The following is a 17,261-nucleotide window of genomic DNA, read 5'->3' as shown; positions in this document are numbered from 1 at the left end:
ATGAGCTCTCTGCATTGTAAAAGCACATTTTCCTCTTTGCAATTAGCAAGTAACCAGGGGGTGACACTTTGGCACTGTGGGAAATGCCTGTCCTACCACCACCTTTCACCTAATGGTGATTTAATTAATTATTTCATAGGCGTTGCAAAATGATTTTCCTAATCCGTTCTTCCTTCTTTACCCATTCCTTCTTTCCATCCATCCATCTCTGTCCATCTATCTGTCTATTATCCATCCGTCCATCCATCCATCCATCCATCCATCCATCCATCCATCCATCCATCTATATATCCCTATCATCTATGTATCTAATTCTATCATTCTTTTTCCATTTATTTATTTATTTATTAAAAGATTTTATTTATTTATTTGATAGAGAGATAGAGAGCACAAGTAGGCAGAGCGGCAGGTAGAGGGAGAGAGAGAAGCAGGCTCTCTGCCAAGTAGGGAGCCCGATGTGGGGCTCAATCCCAGGACTCTGGGATCATGACCCAAGCCAAAGGCAGCCGCTTAACTGACTGAGCCACCCAGGTGTCCCATCTTTTTCCATTTATTAGTAAGAATTCTTCTGTTAAGAAGAGCTTTCTCTCAACAAATGGAAATAAATTATAGTCACCACCTCCTCAAAAAAAAAAAAAAGGATAAATGTTTCATTCTATCAATTACCACACTGTAGAATCAAGATTTGGTACAAGAGGTACCTCCAATGGTGGTAAATGAGATTTTTTTTTCTCTTCCATTTTTCCTGGTATCACTATGGACTTAGGGATTTAAAAATATTTTTTCTAACTCTATTCACTGAAAAGATCTAGAAGTAAAATCACCACGTAGCAAGAAGCCTCCTAGCATCCAGATCCTAGCTTTTAAATACCAGTCTCTACTGAAAGAACCAGGCAGGCATATTTGGCTGACTCCAGACCTAGGACAGAGAGAACTCAGGATGAGCCTGGGACATATCATTGTGACAAATAGGACAATTTGAACATCTGACAGAACAATGACTGCACTTTGCATATTAAGATTTTTCTGAGTTTTGAATGATTTCCTTAATTTATCTGCCCAGAAATGGCATGCCTCGGTCCAGAGTATGACCATATAAGGTAATATACACACTTACATGGACATTATATGTATGCATGCATATACATATATGTATACATGTGTGTGTCCCTCTTCCTAAAAGACTTTGCCAGCACACATCCCCACCATTAATATATGAGAATGCCTTACCTCATACCAGTGAGAGTTGTTTTAATAAGCAATAATTACCACTGAAGAAGACATATCTGACCTAAAGGACCTGCACCCCTCCCCAGGGCATCCACTCTCTGGACCGGGTGAAGTTCAAAGCCCATAAATAACACGCTCAGTGCAACAAGTCCAATCTTTTCGGGACCTTTCCTGGTCATTTTCTTCCATCCATAGATGTCATTAGGTTAATAGATGGTCTCTCAAACTGTCCATTTTTTTCCTAGCTCTGATTTAAAATTACATTTGGAAGATATTATTAGCTTAAGACCTCTACTTCGTGCTTGGTTGAGTATCAATAATTAAAATAAGGTTGGGAACCCTCTGTGTGGAGAGATATAGAATGAGGAGTGGTATTTATCAGAATATGTCAGTAAACACTTTCCTCCTGGGGCCTGTGTGATATCAGAAAAACATTTGTGGCCACTGAGGCAGGACAGTGAAGTGGGGGCAAGGCCCTTCATGCTAATAACCAGGGGCTCCTATGTCTGGCGCAGAATTAATTTCATATGCTCTGCTTCCCTTTTCTTTCCATTTTTTTTCCTGTGGAAATCTGAGTCTTGCCTGGGTGTTTGTTATATGGGCAGATGTTTCTTATCAAATTACGTGTTTCCATCCATGAAATAGTGTTGAAGGTAGCAACTGTAATCTCTTAAGAGGTTACTATTTACCAGGCACTAGGTTGAGCACTATATATATGTTATTTCATTTATTTGTCAAAGCAAATCTGTGGGGTACATGCTATTAACCTCTCCAGGACAGCGAGACGGAAGCAGGTAACTCAGCCAGAGCCACACAGCTAGTAAGTGGTAGAGCCCGGTTTCAAGGGCAGATCCGTCGGCACCATCCTGTTCACTCAGCTCTTACGGTATGGTATGCTACGTGATAATAATCCTTAAACTACCCAAGGTCATCCCTTAGATGGAAGCCAAAAACGTATCATCATGCCAGGGCCATGGCAAGGATTATGGAGCTTCTCTTGAACATTTCAAAAAAGGCACATTTCCTTACTGTTAAATATATAGCTTGCTTCTTTCCTTCCACAAAGAAGGGCCTCTTGGGCACAGTGAATAGCAGGGGATGGGCTTTGGTGTCATAGTATCTTGGCACAAATCCTGGTTTTATAACACAAGTTAGCAAGCATTATCAAGCCTTGGTTTCCTCAGCTGTAAAATGGGAACAAAGATGTCTGCTTTGCCGGTTATCGGAAGGTTTAGATGGAATGACGTAGGTGTGAAGCTCCGTGCAAGTTCTCCAGCCCTGTGACTGAGCTTATGACCGAGCAATGGACAAAGAGGCAGCCATGACCCTCTTACTCTGGTCCTAACTTACCCACTGTTGATTTCTGTCCTCTCCTCCAAACATTCTGGAGCCCAGCAATTGCTTAGCAACTCTTAAGCTGAGAGAGGACTTGGATGAGGTTCCTCACATACAAATACACTGCTCGGTGGAGCGTAGGTCACCCCTGGAAGACCTCTGGGAATCAGCCCTTTTTGCGTATTGGAAATCTCTCTGCCATGAGTTGTAGGCTGGCCTCTTGGGTTTCTTCCAGCCCTCAAGCTTTGCAGGGTCTCCTGCCTTTCATGAAACCTACAAATAGAGCCAGAAGTTGTCCTGAAGCACATCTGGCCATTTGACGGGTATGGAATCTGGGGCTCAAGAAGACAAATGCCTTCAAGTGGTAACTATGATGACAATAAGCCAGTCATCTCATGTTAGAGTTAGAAAGGTCCTTGCAAATCTTCTAGTCCAACTATCTGGCAAATGCATGAGTAAGTCGGGAGGTAGCCCACTATCATGGGAAGAGCGTGAGCTTTGGCATCATAAGGACCTCAGTTCAAGTTCCAGTTGGTTGGCTTCTCCCCTGTGTGACCTTGGGAAAGTTATTTGACCTCCACTGCTTCATTTTTCCATCGATAAAAAGGAGACCTACCTTGCTTGTTGCTGTGATTTTTTGATAGATGAATTGAAGGAACATAGGCAAAGTGGGCATTCAATAAAGCATTGCAATTACAGTTAGAGTAATAGTAATAGTACTACAACTTCACTGTTGATAGAGGTGGAGTGGAGAGGAGTGACTAGACTGGATAGAAGCTTTGGATTCCTTCTTTCCTGGTTTTCAAATATTTCCTGAGTACCCATATATGCAAGTCATTACCTATAGGGCCAAGATTTGCTAATAGGAATGAGAGACTATATATATTCATGTTTTTAAGGAACATTTCTGGATCACAGGACATATAATGTGTTCTGAATTGGGCCAGGGTTATAGTCTAAAGAATGGATGAGACCCCCTAGATTTGAACTCATGACTTCACTTTTAATATGCCCACTGCATTTCTTTACTAATTCAGACAACCGTGCCACTGCCTCTCTTCTCTGGCTTCAACCCCACCCTAGATACACTACTCATCTCTAATTTCTCCCATGATTACAAAATCGTGGTTGCCAGCAGCCATCCTGGCTGCTAAGAAGTCCTGGCTTATGGGCGGTGAATAGGTAAATTAACACAGGCCCACTGGTTCATCAGAAACTTTAATCTTTTTACTGGGGTAGGAAATCAAGTTATGCCCCATCCACATGTAATTCCAAACTGACAATTGTGGGTCTAAAATACTTCCATGGTGCCCTAGTCCCCCTCCAGTTCTGTGTCCCTCCTGTTACCTTGAATCTGAATCCTCAAAACCAAAGAAGCAGAGAGAGGGTCTTCTTCACCGAGCACTGGAGCTCCAGGAGATCAAGGATCCGATTTTTCCTAATCATTAAGTCTCCAGTGTCTAGAACAGTACCTGGCATACAGAGGGTCCCTAAAAGTAGTGAATGACTGAACGAACAAGAAAGAGCGGCCCTTACCTTTTGCAGCCATCCTGTCTCACCCTTTGATAACCCAAGACTTACCTCAGTGCTAATAACACACAGCGCTCTGAAGAAGCACTTGACATGATTTTCAAAGCAGAGATTCTGCTTCTTATTGAAGGAGAAGGAAAGAGGACGTGCAAGAAGAGAAGGGTAATTCTGAAACAATGTGTGGAGACAACAGAAACAATGAAGGGTGACAGAAAAGCCATTTGGCAAATGTAGCCCCCCCCCACCCCCACCCATTTCCTCTGGAGAATCATTGGCAGAGAAGAAAGACTAGCTGGTTCTAAAGGGTTCTGTCACTCAGGTAATTCGTCTCCTTTCTAATTGCTATTGAGTTGCTATAATCAGATCTTGACTGAATGACGACAAGCGAAAGAGCACAGGCAACCAAGGATATGTGTGTCTGTGTGTACACGTGGGACCTCTCCTTTCACAAAACTCAACAGCAACATCATTTCAGGGCTTTTACTGTTCATCATAAAAATGGCTTCTCCCCAAACCAAAAAGGTAACATTTTTTCTCAAAATAAAGCAGCAGGATAGTCCAAATACTTCTGGTGTTCTCCTACACTAGACACTTCTAGAAGGTTGGCATTGCTCCCAGCAGGTCTTTGTGACTAGAAACTGAAACTTTTGTCTTTGTGCAGGGCAAGGTTGAAGCCGAGTTCCACTTAGTGACAGCAGAAGAAGCGGAGAAAAATCCTGTCGGAAAAGCCCGGAAGGAGCCAGAGCCTCTGGCCAAACCCAAGTGAGTGGGGTTGGGGGAAAGAGCATGGGAAAGGCCCTTTGTAGTCCCCAAAGCAGAGGACTGGGCATTTCTCTAGAGGGCCCCTCTGGAGGGACTGAGCCCCAAGGGTGCAGCCCACAGGTGCTGTCCAATCTAGGTAGCTTTTTGTTGCTATAATTAGGAAATATTCTAAAAACAATATAGACTGTTTGGAAAATGGAGAGGGTACTTCTCTGTAATACTGCCACAGGAGCATATTTAGAATAATTTTGTATATTTTTTCTACTCCTTTTTTAAATGTGTATATGAATTCCACATGAATTTTTTCTACTTATTTTTGAATGAGGCATATACAATTGTCTTAATGTTTCATTTATCCTGTGCTGCAAAGTTTTGCTTTGTTGTCATAATGGTCAGAATTAGGATTTTTTAATGCCTGTGGAATATTCCATAGGCTTGGTGCCCATAATTGACTTGGTCACCAGCCCGTAATTGGATATTTAATTTACATCTGCCTTTTTCCATCATTGTACTATGATGAAAATATTTCCCTTTTATAAAATACTGCTTTAAAATAAATTCCCAGAAGTAGAATTACTAGAAGAGTTGCCCTATTCAATTTAATCCATGGTTACATATCAATTAAAAAGTAAATATGTGTGGATATGAAATACGTATACAAATATTCTTTCAAATTGTATTTGTCCTATCCTTCCTGAGATCCCCAGTGTCTCAAGATGAGTGGTCCCTTCTCAGTACTTACTTTTCATCTATCATAGTGTTACAAACATAATGGATACTTACTTATTCATTAATTCATTATTTGTTGAGCTCCTACAATGTGTACGTACTTAAAAAAAAAAAAACCCAACACTTTGAAGAACACCAAAGAAATCTAAGACATAAGTTCTATCTTCTAAGAGCTTCCAATCTGTTTAGGGAGAACACAGACTCATAAAATAGTTAACAGAGTATAGAAGACCAGTATGTTAGGTCCAAAAAGGAGCTAAAGTCAAGTGGTAGATGTGATAGGAATTTGGAAGGAGGGGGATCTTTATGGACCAAGGTGGTCAAGGAGGGCCTCATGGAAGAGGGGGGGCTTGAGCTGATCAGGATTGGACGGATGAGGGCAGTCAGACCTCCTCCAGACCAAGCTTTAAACTGATGCAGGAATCATCACTCTGAATGTTGGATGGCTCCTGCTTCAACGTATCCCATTCCCGGGCATCTCCTTGTGGACCTCTAGAAAGTGCGAGTCAGAAGTACTTCCTGAGGTCTGGAGAATGCCATGTGTCGGCATCATGGCCCCCTTCCCTGATTTTTCTCTTGCTTCCCTCACAGCCGCCCAGACACCTCCTTCTCCTGGTTTGTGAGCCCCTTCAAGTGCCTCTACCACCTCATCTGGAGGAATTACAAAAAGTACATCATCATCGGTTTCATTCTGATCATCCTCATCATCTTCCTGGTCCTCTTCATCTATACTTTGCCTGGAGCCATCAGCCATAAGATCGTCGGGGGCTCCTCCTAGAGATTCACGGAGGACTGGGCCCCTGCCATTCCACTAATGCTCTCTTCTTCCTCATCTCTAATATGTAAGAGCGTGTGCTCTGTGCAGGCACTGTGCTGGGTGCTAAGAGGACGAACCCAAAGGGCCCAAAAACCAGTCCCTCTGTCTTCGGACAGATCAACTCTTCTTGGAGGAAATGGGAAAGGAGCCTCCCCACGCTGCTGCAACCCCTGCCACCACCTCTCAAACTCACAAGCCTTAAGCCATGTTTTCACCCATGCACAGCATGAAATGATGACTCCTTTGCCTCAGTGTAATCCATGGTGACTTCAGATTGACTTAGGTGAATGTTTTCTTTATGTAATTGGTTTTATTCTGAGAGGTCTAATTCTGGGTCTGAGATTTATTGGAAGTACTTTCTTTTAAATAATTTTTACAGCAAATAAACTGAAAGCATTTCAGCAAATTACTGGACATTCAACCTGTCCCGTGTATCTTAACCTTGTTTAATCCTCACGGTTTATAGAACACGTTCACTTACTCAGGCTGTGAAATTGGCTTGGAGAAAACTTTTTATCACCTAAAATACTTTGTTGTTGAAATTCCCATCTAGAGATGAGATGTCGCTGGTTTTCCATCAAAGTCAACACTTAACATGTTCAATAGTAGTAATGAGTTCTGGAGAAATCCATTTGGATTTATGCTCTACAGCAATTTCCAAGAGGGAATTTTATAAATATGAAATATTCTTTTGTGTATGTGTGTATGGGGGGGTGTACCTCCATGGTACCAATAGGAATTCTCTTTAGCCAGATACACAAGCCCCACCAAATATGGTGTTCCCATAGACCATGCTATGACTGACCATTCTTGGCACTGTGCAGCACGTAGTCTTACCGCCATATGTAGTAGGCACTATCATGACTCTCAAGCACACATTAATTTCAAAAGCAGGCCCAGAAATAATATCCTATGTACTTGTCAGATGGGGTCAAGTTATTTTTGAAAGAAAACCTTGATTTTCTGCACTGTCTGGATCTGCCACCCCATCTAAAGCAGGGAGTGGAAGTGAGCAGCTGGTGTTCTCAGTTAAAACAAAGGAATTGGAGTGTTTGGCCTCATACATAAATATGGCAACCATTTCTTCTTTCAAACATGAGGGGCCATTTGGCAGGAGGCTGGATTGGGCTTCGCTTCTCAACACCAGAAGCACCTGGGCTACTGTTTTCTTTAGATCATCTTGCACATATGTAACTCTTCTAAAATGAAGGATATTTACTTCCACATGGAAAGTCATTCTAGAATGTTCCTGGTTGATGGAAATAAGATTGAAGCATGTGCTGTGTGATTTTAGACTTAGTGTTGTTCATTGAATTCTGGCCCAAGGTGCTCACTGCCTAGTAACTATAATGCCCTATTTTCCTGAAGTGGTGGAAAATAGAGCATTTATGGCATTGGCAATGTTTCCTGGTGGGATTAGTTACATAAACTGTGATATTCTTGCTGTGAAATCACACAGGCACCAGGAATGGTGGAGGCAAAAATACTTGACAGCATGGAATGCATACATTGAGTACATTGTAAGTAAAAAAAGTCATATAAGTTAGCAAACTGTATGTACAGCATGATACAAAGAGAAAACGTAAACATGCATAGATAAAGCCTGGGGGAATATGCCCAAAAGTGAATTGTGATGATCTCTAGGTAGTGGTATCTTTTTTCCTTCTTGTTTTTCTATTTTTCCTAAAACTTCTAAAATAAAATGTGTATTATTTTAAATGAAAAATTTAATTAAATACAGATTTAAATGTGTTCTTTTAAAAATATTTATTGAGTGTCTCTTGTGTGCTAGGCAGGGGGGTTGCGGCAGAGACAAGACAAACCTAGCCCCTTCTCCGTGGAGTTTACCTTCTGGTAGCTCCTCAGGGTCTGGTTTTATCTTCAAATTATGGGGCATCCGAGAAGAGCACTGAGCCAGGGATGTGTTTCATGGATGAAGTTTGAGAGAAAGGACAACATACATCTGTGGTGTCATTCAAAAGGAAAAGAATACCATTATTTTAGGTTAGAATTATAAATAAGGTATTATACTTTCCGCTGGATTTTGGACAGTAAAATGATGTTAACTCTTGACAAAATAATGTGCATTGTTCAAATCCACCAAAAAAAGCTAAAAATTGAAAATCCTTCAAAGTTAAATAAAAGTCATCAACTTTGCTTTGCTGCTCAAAGGTGTCCGAATGCTGAAAAACCTTTAGCAGAAGTATTTGAAACATTTTCAGATCAGATGGCATCATAAGAAATGTGTGAGAAGAAGTGGCAAGCAAGGGTAATTTTGGAATCAGAGATGTCTGCTGTTCTATACATAGGTTACCACTTATGGCCTGTCCTGCATGTAAAAAAATAAATAATGTTCTGGGCCTAATTTTGCAGGCTTGGTCCTAAAGATATTACAGATTAAAAATTGTGAAAATTAGAAAGCAAAAACCCAATTCCCAAGAAGTTGCCATGAGTCCCTACTTATGGTCTTAAAAAAGATTAAATTTATTCATTTGACAGATAACAGTTTTTCTTTCGGCTTTAATCTGTTTCAGAGCAGTTTTGTTTGTTTATTTTTTTATTTTTCACAACAGTTGGATCTTTTCCTCCAAGCTTAAGCAAAACAAAATCAATACCAGCACCACCACCAAACAACCCGCGGGAGGCTATCCAATTCCGTGTCTCCAGCAGTTGAAACATTTGGCTTCCTTGCTCTTTCCCTTAAACCACACATAAGTGGAAATTACAGGATTGACTTCACAGCTGGGGCTAGTTGGTATTTATTCATTTAAAAGATAATTATTGAGCTCCATCCTCGTTCCCGGTGCTGTGATCAACAGTGGGTACACAAAAGTACACAAGCATATAAGTAAGTCCCTGCTCTAGTGGAGCACAGAGTTTGGTGGAGAGAAGACATTGATCAAATAATCACACATGCGGATAATTACCAACTGAGGGTCTGAACAGGGGCGAAGTATTGGAAATGGGAAGAGCATCTCATGGAGGGCCCACTCAGTCTGGCAGTCAGGGGGACCTACTGGGGAAGGAATGGAGTAGAACCATAAGGAAGATGGAAAGGAAGAAGAGCACACCAGACAGAGAAGATAGCATGTGCAAAGGCCCTGGGGTGGCAGGGGGTGAGGCACATGAAGGAGTCTGAAGAGGGTGGGTATTTTAGTGAGAGACAAAGGGTGCCGAGGTGGAGCTGGAAAGTCATGTAAGTGTCACATCCTTAAGAGTTTGGGTCTTTGTTTTAAAAGGAATGGATGGCACAGGATTTTTAAGCAGTGGAGAGGCACGATTAGATTTTTATTCCATGTGGAGAGCAGATTGGAGGTACTGTAGTCCTCCCCACAAGACAGGATGGTGGTTTTCACTCGGTAATGATGCCAGAGGAGGGAAGTGGAGGGATTGGAGGTTATCTCTTTAAAGTTCCAGGGTGGTCTACTGGGGAATTTGGAGTCTAGTGTTGACTCTGCTTCATACAAGCTATGTGACCTAAGGCAGACAACTTGACATCTCTGATCTACATTTTCCTTGTTTGTCATAGGATGGCATATGCATCTATGGTGATGAAAAGTCCATGGCATATTCTGATGCAAAATTAACATGTTGGTGGATCTGTGGATGGACCTCAGGGTCAGATAGTGAGGGACTTTGAATGCCAAGTTGAACTTTATGCAGCACAAAGTGAGGCCCCCTGGGAGGGTTTAAGCAGAGACTCGGCAAGATCAGGTCTGCATATTAAAGAAGTTATTCTGTCTATAGTGCATGATGGATTGGTGAGGATGAGACCCAGGGGTGGGGGGATGTCTTAGGAAGCAGTGGCCAAAACCCTGGAGGCAGATAAGAACCCGTGCCAGAGCCAAGGCCGTGGGGCTGGAGAGGAAGAGCCAGATTCCCATATGTTGGTGAGGCTCCCACTGCCCAGGCACCTGCCAGAGAGGACAGAGAAGTTTGAATCCCAGCCGCACCACGTCTATCTGGACAGTTCACTTAACCTCTGCGTCCCACTTTTCCCACCTGATACGAAGGAATTACTATCTGACAAGAACTGTGAGGATTGCAGGAAAGGTATGTAAAGTGTTTCACACGTGCCTGGCATGAAGCCAGTTCTCGAAGGCCAGTGGCTAGTGGCACAAACATCATTTCTATGGGTAGAACCAACAGGACATGGAATCTAATTGGATATGAGGAGTGAGGGAAGAGGATCAGACTTACGCTTTAGAAATGTTCTAGCACGTGGACTAAGACCCTTTTCAGCCAGTAATACTCCTGAGTGTATTTGTTTCCCATTGCAGCTGTAACCAATTACAACGAACCCCGTGGACTGAATTTATCAGACAGTTCTGTAGGTCAGAAGCCCACCACGGAGCCCACTGAACAAAAACCAGGGTGTTGACAGAGCCGCCTTCCCTCCTGGAGGCTCCAGGGGAACACCTGTCTCCTGTCTCCTCTGGCTTCCAGAGGCTGCCTGCATTCCTTGGCTCGTCGCTCCTTCCTCCACCTTCAAAGCAGCAATGTTACTTCTCTCTGTGCCTTTCTCCCATAGTCGCTTTTCCCTCTGACTGTAATGGACAAGTTCTTGCTTTTAAGGATGCGTGTGATTACGCTGGACCTGCCCAGATAATCCAGGAAGATCTCCCCATCTCAAGGTCCTTAACCACATCTGCAAAGACCCTTTCGCCTTGTAAAGTAACATATTCACAGGTTCTGGGAATGAGGACGTGGGCTTTGTTTTGGGAGCGGGAGGCCTTATTTTGCCTACTGTGGGAGTATCACACAGGCATTGGGATTCGGCCCAGTTTGGAAGCCCAGCCCAGCAGAGCTTTGAAAGCCGGGGTGATTACGGTGCATGAGAGAACCAGGCTCCACAGACACTTTTCTCTTTGGAACAAGCTGTTCCCCTGTGTTGTTCAGCCTCTCAAGTGACAAGTGTCTTGGGGAAAAGGAAGCACCGCGCTCCATCCTTCCCCGACTCATTAAAATCCTCTCAAGCACAGTGGATGAGGAACGTTCAGAGCTGGTAAGGGAAGGACTCCCTGTTCCTCCCCCACCTCCACCCCAGGAGTTTGCAGACCAGCCCCTGAAGTTCAGCTTTCCTCTAAGGCGGCACTAGCTGCTCCCAGATCAAGAGCTAGCACGTGTCTCTTCTCCCTCACATAGGAAGGCCCATTTGAGAAAAGAGCACTCTATTTTTCTGTGGATCTTAGCAGGAGAAAGAAAACGGGCTTTGGAGGCTGAGATAGCGGCATGAAGCCAGAGCACAGACAGTCGCTGTGTGACCTCAGCTGAGTTACTCAACAGCTCTGAATCTCTCTGACGTATAAGGGGAAGATGATGTCCATCTTGTAGGATTGCGGCGTTTGGGCATGTGGGCTGGTGGCTGGTGGCTCTCTACTGCGGATGGAGGGACGGGAACATTTTCTTAAGTGTCTAGTATTGTCTTCTATATCACGGGATCCCCAGGAGTGATCACTTACTGAGTATCAAACAACTAATGTTAGCCGAGTGCTATTACAGATTATAGAGCAATACTTCGATTTCCTTGCTCGTTCTCCCAAAGGTCCCGTTGCGCAGACAGGGAAACAGCTCCAGGCGCTTCCGCGATGACCAAGCCTCTTGGGAGCAGATCTCAACTTCAAGCCCTTCCTGACCCTCCTGCCCCTCTGCTCTGTGCTCTCTTACAGGGGCTGTCTGATGATTGGCTTACGGTGGGTGAGGCTGCCCACCCCCCCCCCGTCAGAAAATTCCTCGATGATTTTCTTTAAGGTTCATCCATGCCCCGGAGGTTCATCCATGAACCCCGCCCTCCCCCCCTGATATTTCAAGTGTGTTTCACACAACATCAGGGCTGCAGGGTGGAGTCTCTTCTGCTTACTTAAAGCACCGCGTTTGATGGTAAGAGAATGTAAAGGCAGTTCTCGTTCATGCTACCCCAGATGCTTTTGATGCTCTTTGCTCATCTTGCCATTTGTGGTGAGAATCCCCACACCCCCAATCCAGAAAACAACGCAGACATTTAACTGGGCTCTTTCTAAGTCAGCCACAGAACTTAGATTTGGAAGTTAGGGATGTGAAGAAACAGGCAGGGTAGAAACTGCTAGCTGCATACCGAATATCCATTTTCTCCTTCCTTCTTGGTAACAGGCGGCCAGCTGGATGAGGGCAGCCACGTGCTGAGGTCAAGCAGCACATCCGTCTGTGTCTTGCTATGGGGGTAGCTGCAGCTGTGTGAACCTGGCTCAGGGATAGGGCTTACAGGAAATCTCACTAAAGGGACTTGACTCGGCTGACAGACCCTTTGTGCCTTTTCCTCCTCCTTCATCGCACCTGAACTGTGGATGTGATGGCTGGAGCTCCATCAGTTATCTTGGATCTTGAGGCAACCTTGACAATGGAAGCCGCCGTAAGTAGTACGGCAGAAAGATAGAAGAGGCACAAATCCCTGCTGATTGTGGAGTCACCAAACCATTTCTGCAGGGACTATCTCCAGACTTTTCTACATGAAAGCAAAACAAACTATCTTTCTAAAGCCACAGTAATTTGGGAGTGGTAGTTGTTGCTTTCATTGTTATATGCAGCTGAACCAAATCCTGATACAGAAACACTCTTCTGGACCTTACAGAATTGGCAACAGTTTACTCCAGTACCTTATCTGAATTTCTTCACCTCGGGCCAGTGGAGGACCAGGCATCTCTAGTCCCTTTGTGAAGCCATATTATTTTCCTTCAAGTTGGAGCTGAAACCCAGGGAGAATTTCAGGCCTTGAGTCACCTCTGCATCTGAGAACCAAATCAGGCAGTTAGAATCTCCATGTGAAGGTTCTCTCTCTTCCTTCCTGAGCTCCTCTTAACTCTCACCTTTAAAAAAACTTACTTATTTTTAATTTTAGCAAAACATACATGAAATTTACCATGTTAACCATTTCTAAGTGTACAGTTCTGTGGCATTAAGGGAATTCACATTGCTCTACAACCATCACCATCCCCTACCTTCAGAACATTTGTCGTCTTGCAAAGCTGAAACTCTGTCCCCATTACCGGCGGCTTCCCGTGCCCCCTCCCCAGCCCCTGGCAACCAGGATTCTGTTTTCTGTCTCTATGAGTTTGACGACTCTAAGTGCCACATGTGGGTGGAATCATACAGTGTTTGCCTTTTGTGGCTGGCTTATTTCCCTTAGTATAATGTCTACAAGGTTCATCCGTGTTGTAGCTCGTGTGGGGACTTCCTTCCTCTGGAAGGCTGAATAATATTCCATTGCACATGTGCACCAACTTTTGCTTATTCATTCGTAAACACTCAGATGGCTTTCACCTTTGAGCTATTGTAAATGCTCCATAAGTGAGTGTACGAATATCCCTCCAAGACCCTACTTTCCATTTTTGGAGGGGGCGGGGCTAGACCCAGTAGTGGGACTGCTGGATCATACGGTAATGCTATGCTTAATTTTTTGAGGAATTACCATATACTGTTTTCCATAACGACGGCACCGTTTTACGTTCCCTCCAGTTGTGCACAAAGGCTCTAATATCTTGTTACTTTTCTGGTTTTTTTTTCCTTCAGAATAGCTATCCTAGTGGGTGTGAAGTAATATCTCACAGTTTTGATTTGCATTTCCTTAATGCTTAGTGATATTGAGTATCTTGTTAATAGAGGCCGGCCAGATCCGAGGACCCAGCGTGGGGGACCCAGAGCCAAGGTCCTTGGCGTCACGCAGGATAGAAATCAGACATGAACCAGAGAAAGTCAAAGCAGAATTTATTGAGTAGGATGAGTGACGGAAAATAGCAGGCGGAATGTCTGGGAGACTCGGAAAGGAAAGGAGAACGAGTCTCGTCATCGCTTGGGGTTAGGGGTTTATATTGGAAAGGGGTCAGGGAACGCGTTCCTTCAGGAATCCAGGGCAGGGTCCAATCAAAGGTGAGCGACAGGTGAGTAACAGGTGTGATTTCAGAAATCATCCAAGTTAGGGGGTGTTGACGCCAGTGTCAGCCAAGATTTGTTTGAAGCTGATGACCTGGGACAGGTTTGGGATCCGGCTCTTCCTAGATGTGATCAGGTGTTGGGGGGCCTAGGAGAAACTCAGAGAATGATTAACCCTCTTGTGGGATTAACCCTTGGAGCGGGAACATAGCTTCTTTGGATTTTGCTCCGATGTAAAATATAGGACGTGAGTAAATGGGGGTTCACCGAGAAACAGCAGAGACAGAGCGTTTCTGAACTGGAGTCCCTCCGGCTTCTCCACCTCAATTTCATGTGCTTATCGGTCGTTGATCTATCTTCTTTGGAGAAACGGCTGCTCATGTCCTGTGCTCGTTTTACGCTGGGTTGTTTTTTGTTGTCGTTGTTGGGTTTTAGAAGTTCTCTATACATTCTGGGTATTGATCCTTTCTCAGATACATGATTTGCAAATATTTTCTCTCATTCTGCGGCTTGCCTTTGCACTCTGTTGATGGTGCCCTTTGCTACACAGATTTAACATTGTGATGGAGTCCAACTGGCCTTGATTTTCTTTTTTTTAAACAATTTTATTCATTTATCTGAGAGAGAGAGCATAAGCAGGGAGAGAGGGAGAAGCAGACTTCCCGCTGAGCAGGGAGCCCGATGCGGGGCTCCACCCCAGGGCCCTGGGATCATGACCCCAGCCGAAGGTAGACGCTTAACTGACTGAGCCACCCAGGCGCCCCCCAACTTGCCTTATTTTTCTTTTGTGGCCTATGCCTTTGATGTCATATCCAAGAAATCACGATCGTATCCAGTGTCCTGAAGCTTTTCCCTGCGTTTTCTTCTAGGAGTTTTATAGTTGCAGCTCTTATATTTAGGGCTCTGGTACACGTGGAGTTAATTTTTGTATATGGTGTTAGGTAAGGGACTAGCATCGTTCTTTTGCGTGTGGATGTCCAGTTTCCCCAGCCCCGTGTGTTGAAAACCTCACCTGGTAAATATTTTCCTGTGCTTCATTCATACAAACCGCTCCTGCTAGCAGCTCTTTCTAGTAGCCAGTGTGCTTGATGTTTTCATAATCTTCTTGAGTCCTTGTGATGACTCCATGAAGAGTGTAGGGTCAGGATAGGCTAGAATGTATTGTAGTAACACACACACACACACACACACACACACACACACACACACAAATCTCAGAGTTTTATCTAAATCGTTTTTCTCACTCGCAGATTTGGCTTTGGGTCTGAGCAACTCCCCACATGTTGGCCCAGGATTCCATATGGACCTTCCATATCAACATTAATCCCGCAATTTCTGTGTCCGGGAAAATAGAGTAATGAGACTCCAACACTGACTAGTAAATGCTTCCAGATGGAAATAGCACAGGATACTTCAACTCACAGCTCATTGGCCAAAATAAGTGACGTGGACAAACCCAACTTCAAGAGAGCAGAGAACTGCGATCCCCCCCTGTGCTCAGAAGTAGAGGAGAACCAGATCCTGGTGAGTCATAGTAACGCTTTCTACATGTGGGTATGATTACTCCCAATTCACAGATCAGAAATTGGGGTGTCATAGCTAGTTACCAGGCAGTTCTCTTCGGCTTTAAAACCATCTTCTCTTCCTGTTCCCAACAGAGTAGCTATTGTAATGGAATGTACTGGATATAGACTATTTTCTCCCTAGGGAATTATCCAGTTTTTCTGCCTGCACCAGTCTCTGTGCTGTTTATGATGATTTAAGGAAGCTGCTTGCTAACTGTAAGCCAACCGATTTTCAGTAAAACAACAAGTTTCAGATGGTGGTGAATCATTTCTATGGCTTTCCTGAGCTCCTTCAGCGGAACCACTTACGGCTCCTAGGAGTCTTCCCACAGCTCTTAAGAGACACCCAGGGGCCCTTTCCTTCCTCTGGCTTTCAGGAAGCTCGTCCGGATCAGTCAGGGTCCACGCACATACAGCCAACACTGGTGGTCACGATGTAGGAGTAAATTTGCATTGATGCCGACATTCAATGCACTGATGTCGGTCTTAAAAATAAGTCTTAGGAGTACACGACCCGCATCCCCTCCACCCCTCCCCTCCTGTCTGAACCCATTTCGCTCAGCATAATACCCTCTAGGTCCATTCCTATGGTCATGAAACAGCTGAAGGAGATTAAGAGGTACAGATTTCCAGTTATAAAATAAATAAGTCACAGAAATGAAAAGTACAGCACAGAGAGAGTAGTTAATAATATTGTAATAACATTGTACGGTGACAGATAGTAACTGTACTCATTGTGGTAAATACTGAGGAATGTAGAGAACTGTCGGATCACTGTGTTGTACACCTGAAACTAACAGAACTTGTATGTCAACGGTACCTTCAAAATGAAAACAAAAACAAAAACCAAAACCACAAAACCCACCAAGAGGTATGTGATGCTCGGCTCCTCCCCTCTGGTGGTGGTGGGGGGGGGTTCCTTTCTTGCTGCCAAGCCCCAGTGTACTTTGTTCATACCTCTCCCATGACCCAGATGCCTTTTCTCTGGCTCTAGAATCAATATGTCCTTGTCACCATGCCGTATTTATCGTGCATACTGAATTTCCTCAGGTCCTATCAACTGATGGGTAGAAAGGGGATTACAGTCATAGTAATAACCCCAAAGTCACAACTCTCTTGATCCAATTTGATCTATAGGACCTCGACCTCCTAAAAAGTCTTATTCCCTCACTCAGCCCCAGAATCTTTTAAATAAAACCTTCAACCAGGCCTAGGACCGTTCGCCCACCATCGTTTCACCTCCAGCTACAGGGGCAGGAACAGATAAGTGGGCAGAGACTGGGGTGGCCAGGTGACAAGTGTTGGTCAATGACAGATATTAAGAAGTCTGCTGGCTGGCACTTTTGAAATCCTCTGGTTTACCTGTCAAAAGCTATGGCACAGCTTTT

The 17,261-nt window shown here is 44.0% G+C and overlaps 2 protein-coding genes across 2 annotated transcripts in view; one reads left to right on the top strand and one right to left on the bottom strand.

The window, feature by feature from the left end:
• Positions 1–6,809, top strand: part of FER1L6 (fer-1 like family member 6) — a 112,181-nt gene extending 105,372 nt beyond the window's left edge. The window contains exons 39-40 of the mRNA XM_087864633.1: positions 4,757–4,857; positions 6,178–6,809. Coding sequence (XP_087720759.1) covers positions 4,757–4,857; positions 6,178–6,364 — 288 coding nt within the window. The 3' untranslated portion in view covers positions 6,365–6,809. The remainder of the gene's footprint in view (positions 1–4,756; positions 4,858–6,177) is intronic.
• A 5,417-nt stretch (positions 6,810–12,226) lies between these two features.
• The window catches only part of TMEM65 (transmembrane protein 65), a 188,883-nt gene continuing 183,848 nt past the window's right edge, over positions 12,227–17,261 (bottom strand). Inside the window, exon 8 of the mRNA XM_087864631.1 lies at positions 12,227–13,167. Within this exon, the coding sequence (XP_087720757.1) occupies positions 13,156–13,167 (12 nt within the window). The 3' untranslated portion in view covers positions 12,227–13,155. The remainder of the gene's footprint in view (positions 13,168–17,261) is intronic.

Source organism: Ursus americanus, chromosome 9 (genome assembly GCF_024610735.1).
Source record: "Ursus americanus isolate L20-20 chromosome 9, mUrsAme1.1.p, whole genome shotgun sequence".
Taxonomy (NCBI): Eukaryota; Metazoa; Chordata; class Mammalia; order Carnivora; family Ursidae; genus Ursus; species Ursus americanus.
The sequence above is the reverse complement of the archived record's forward strand: the minus strand, read 5'-3'. Positions and strand labels throughout refer to the sequence as shown.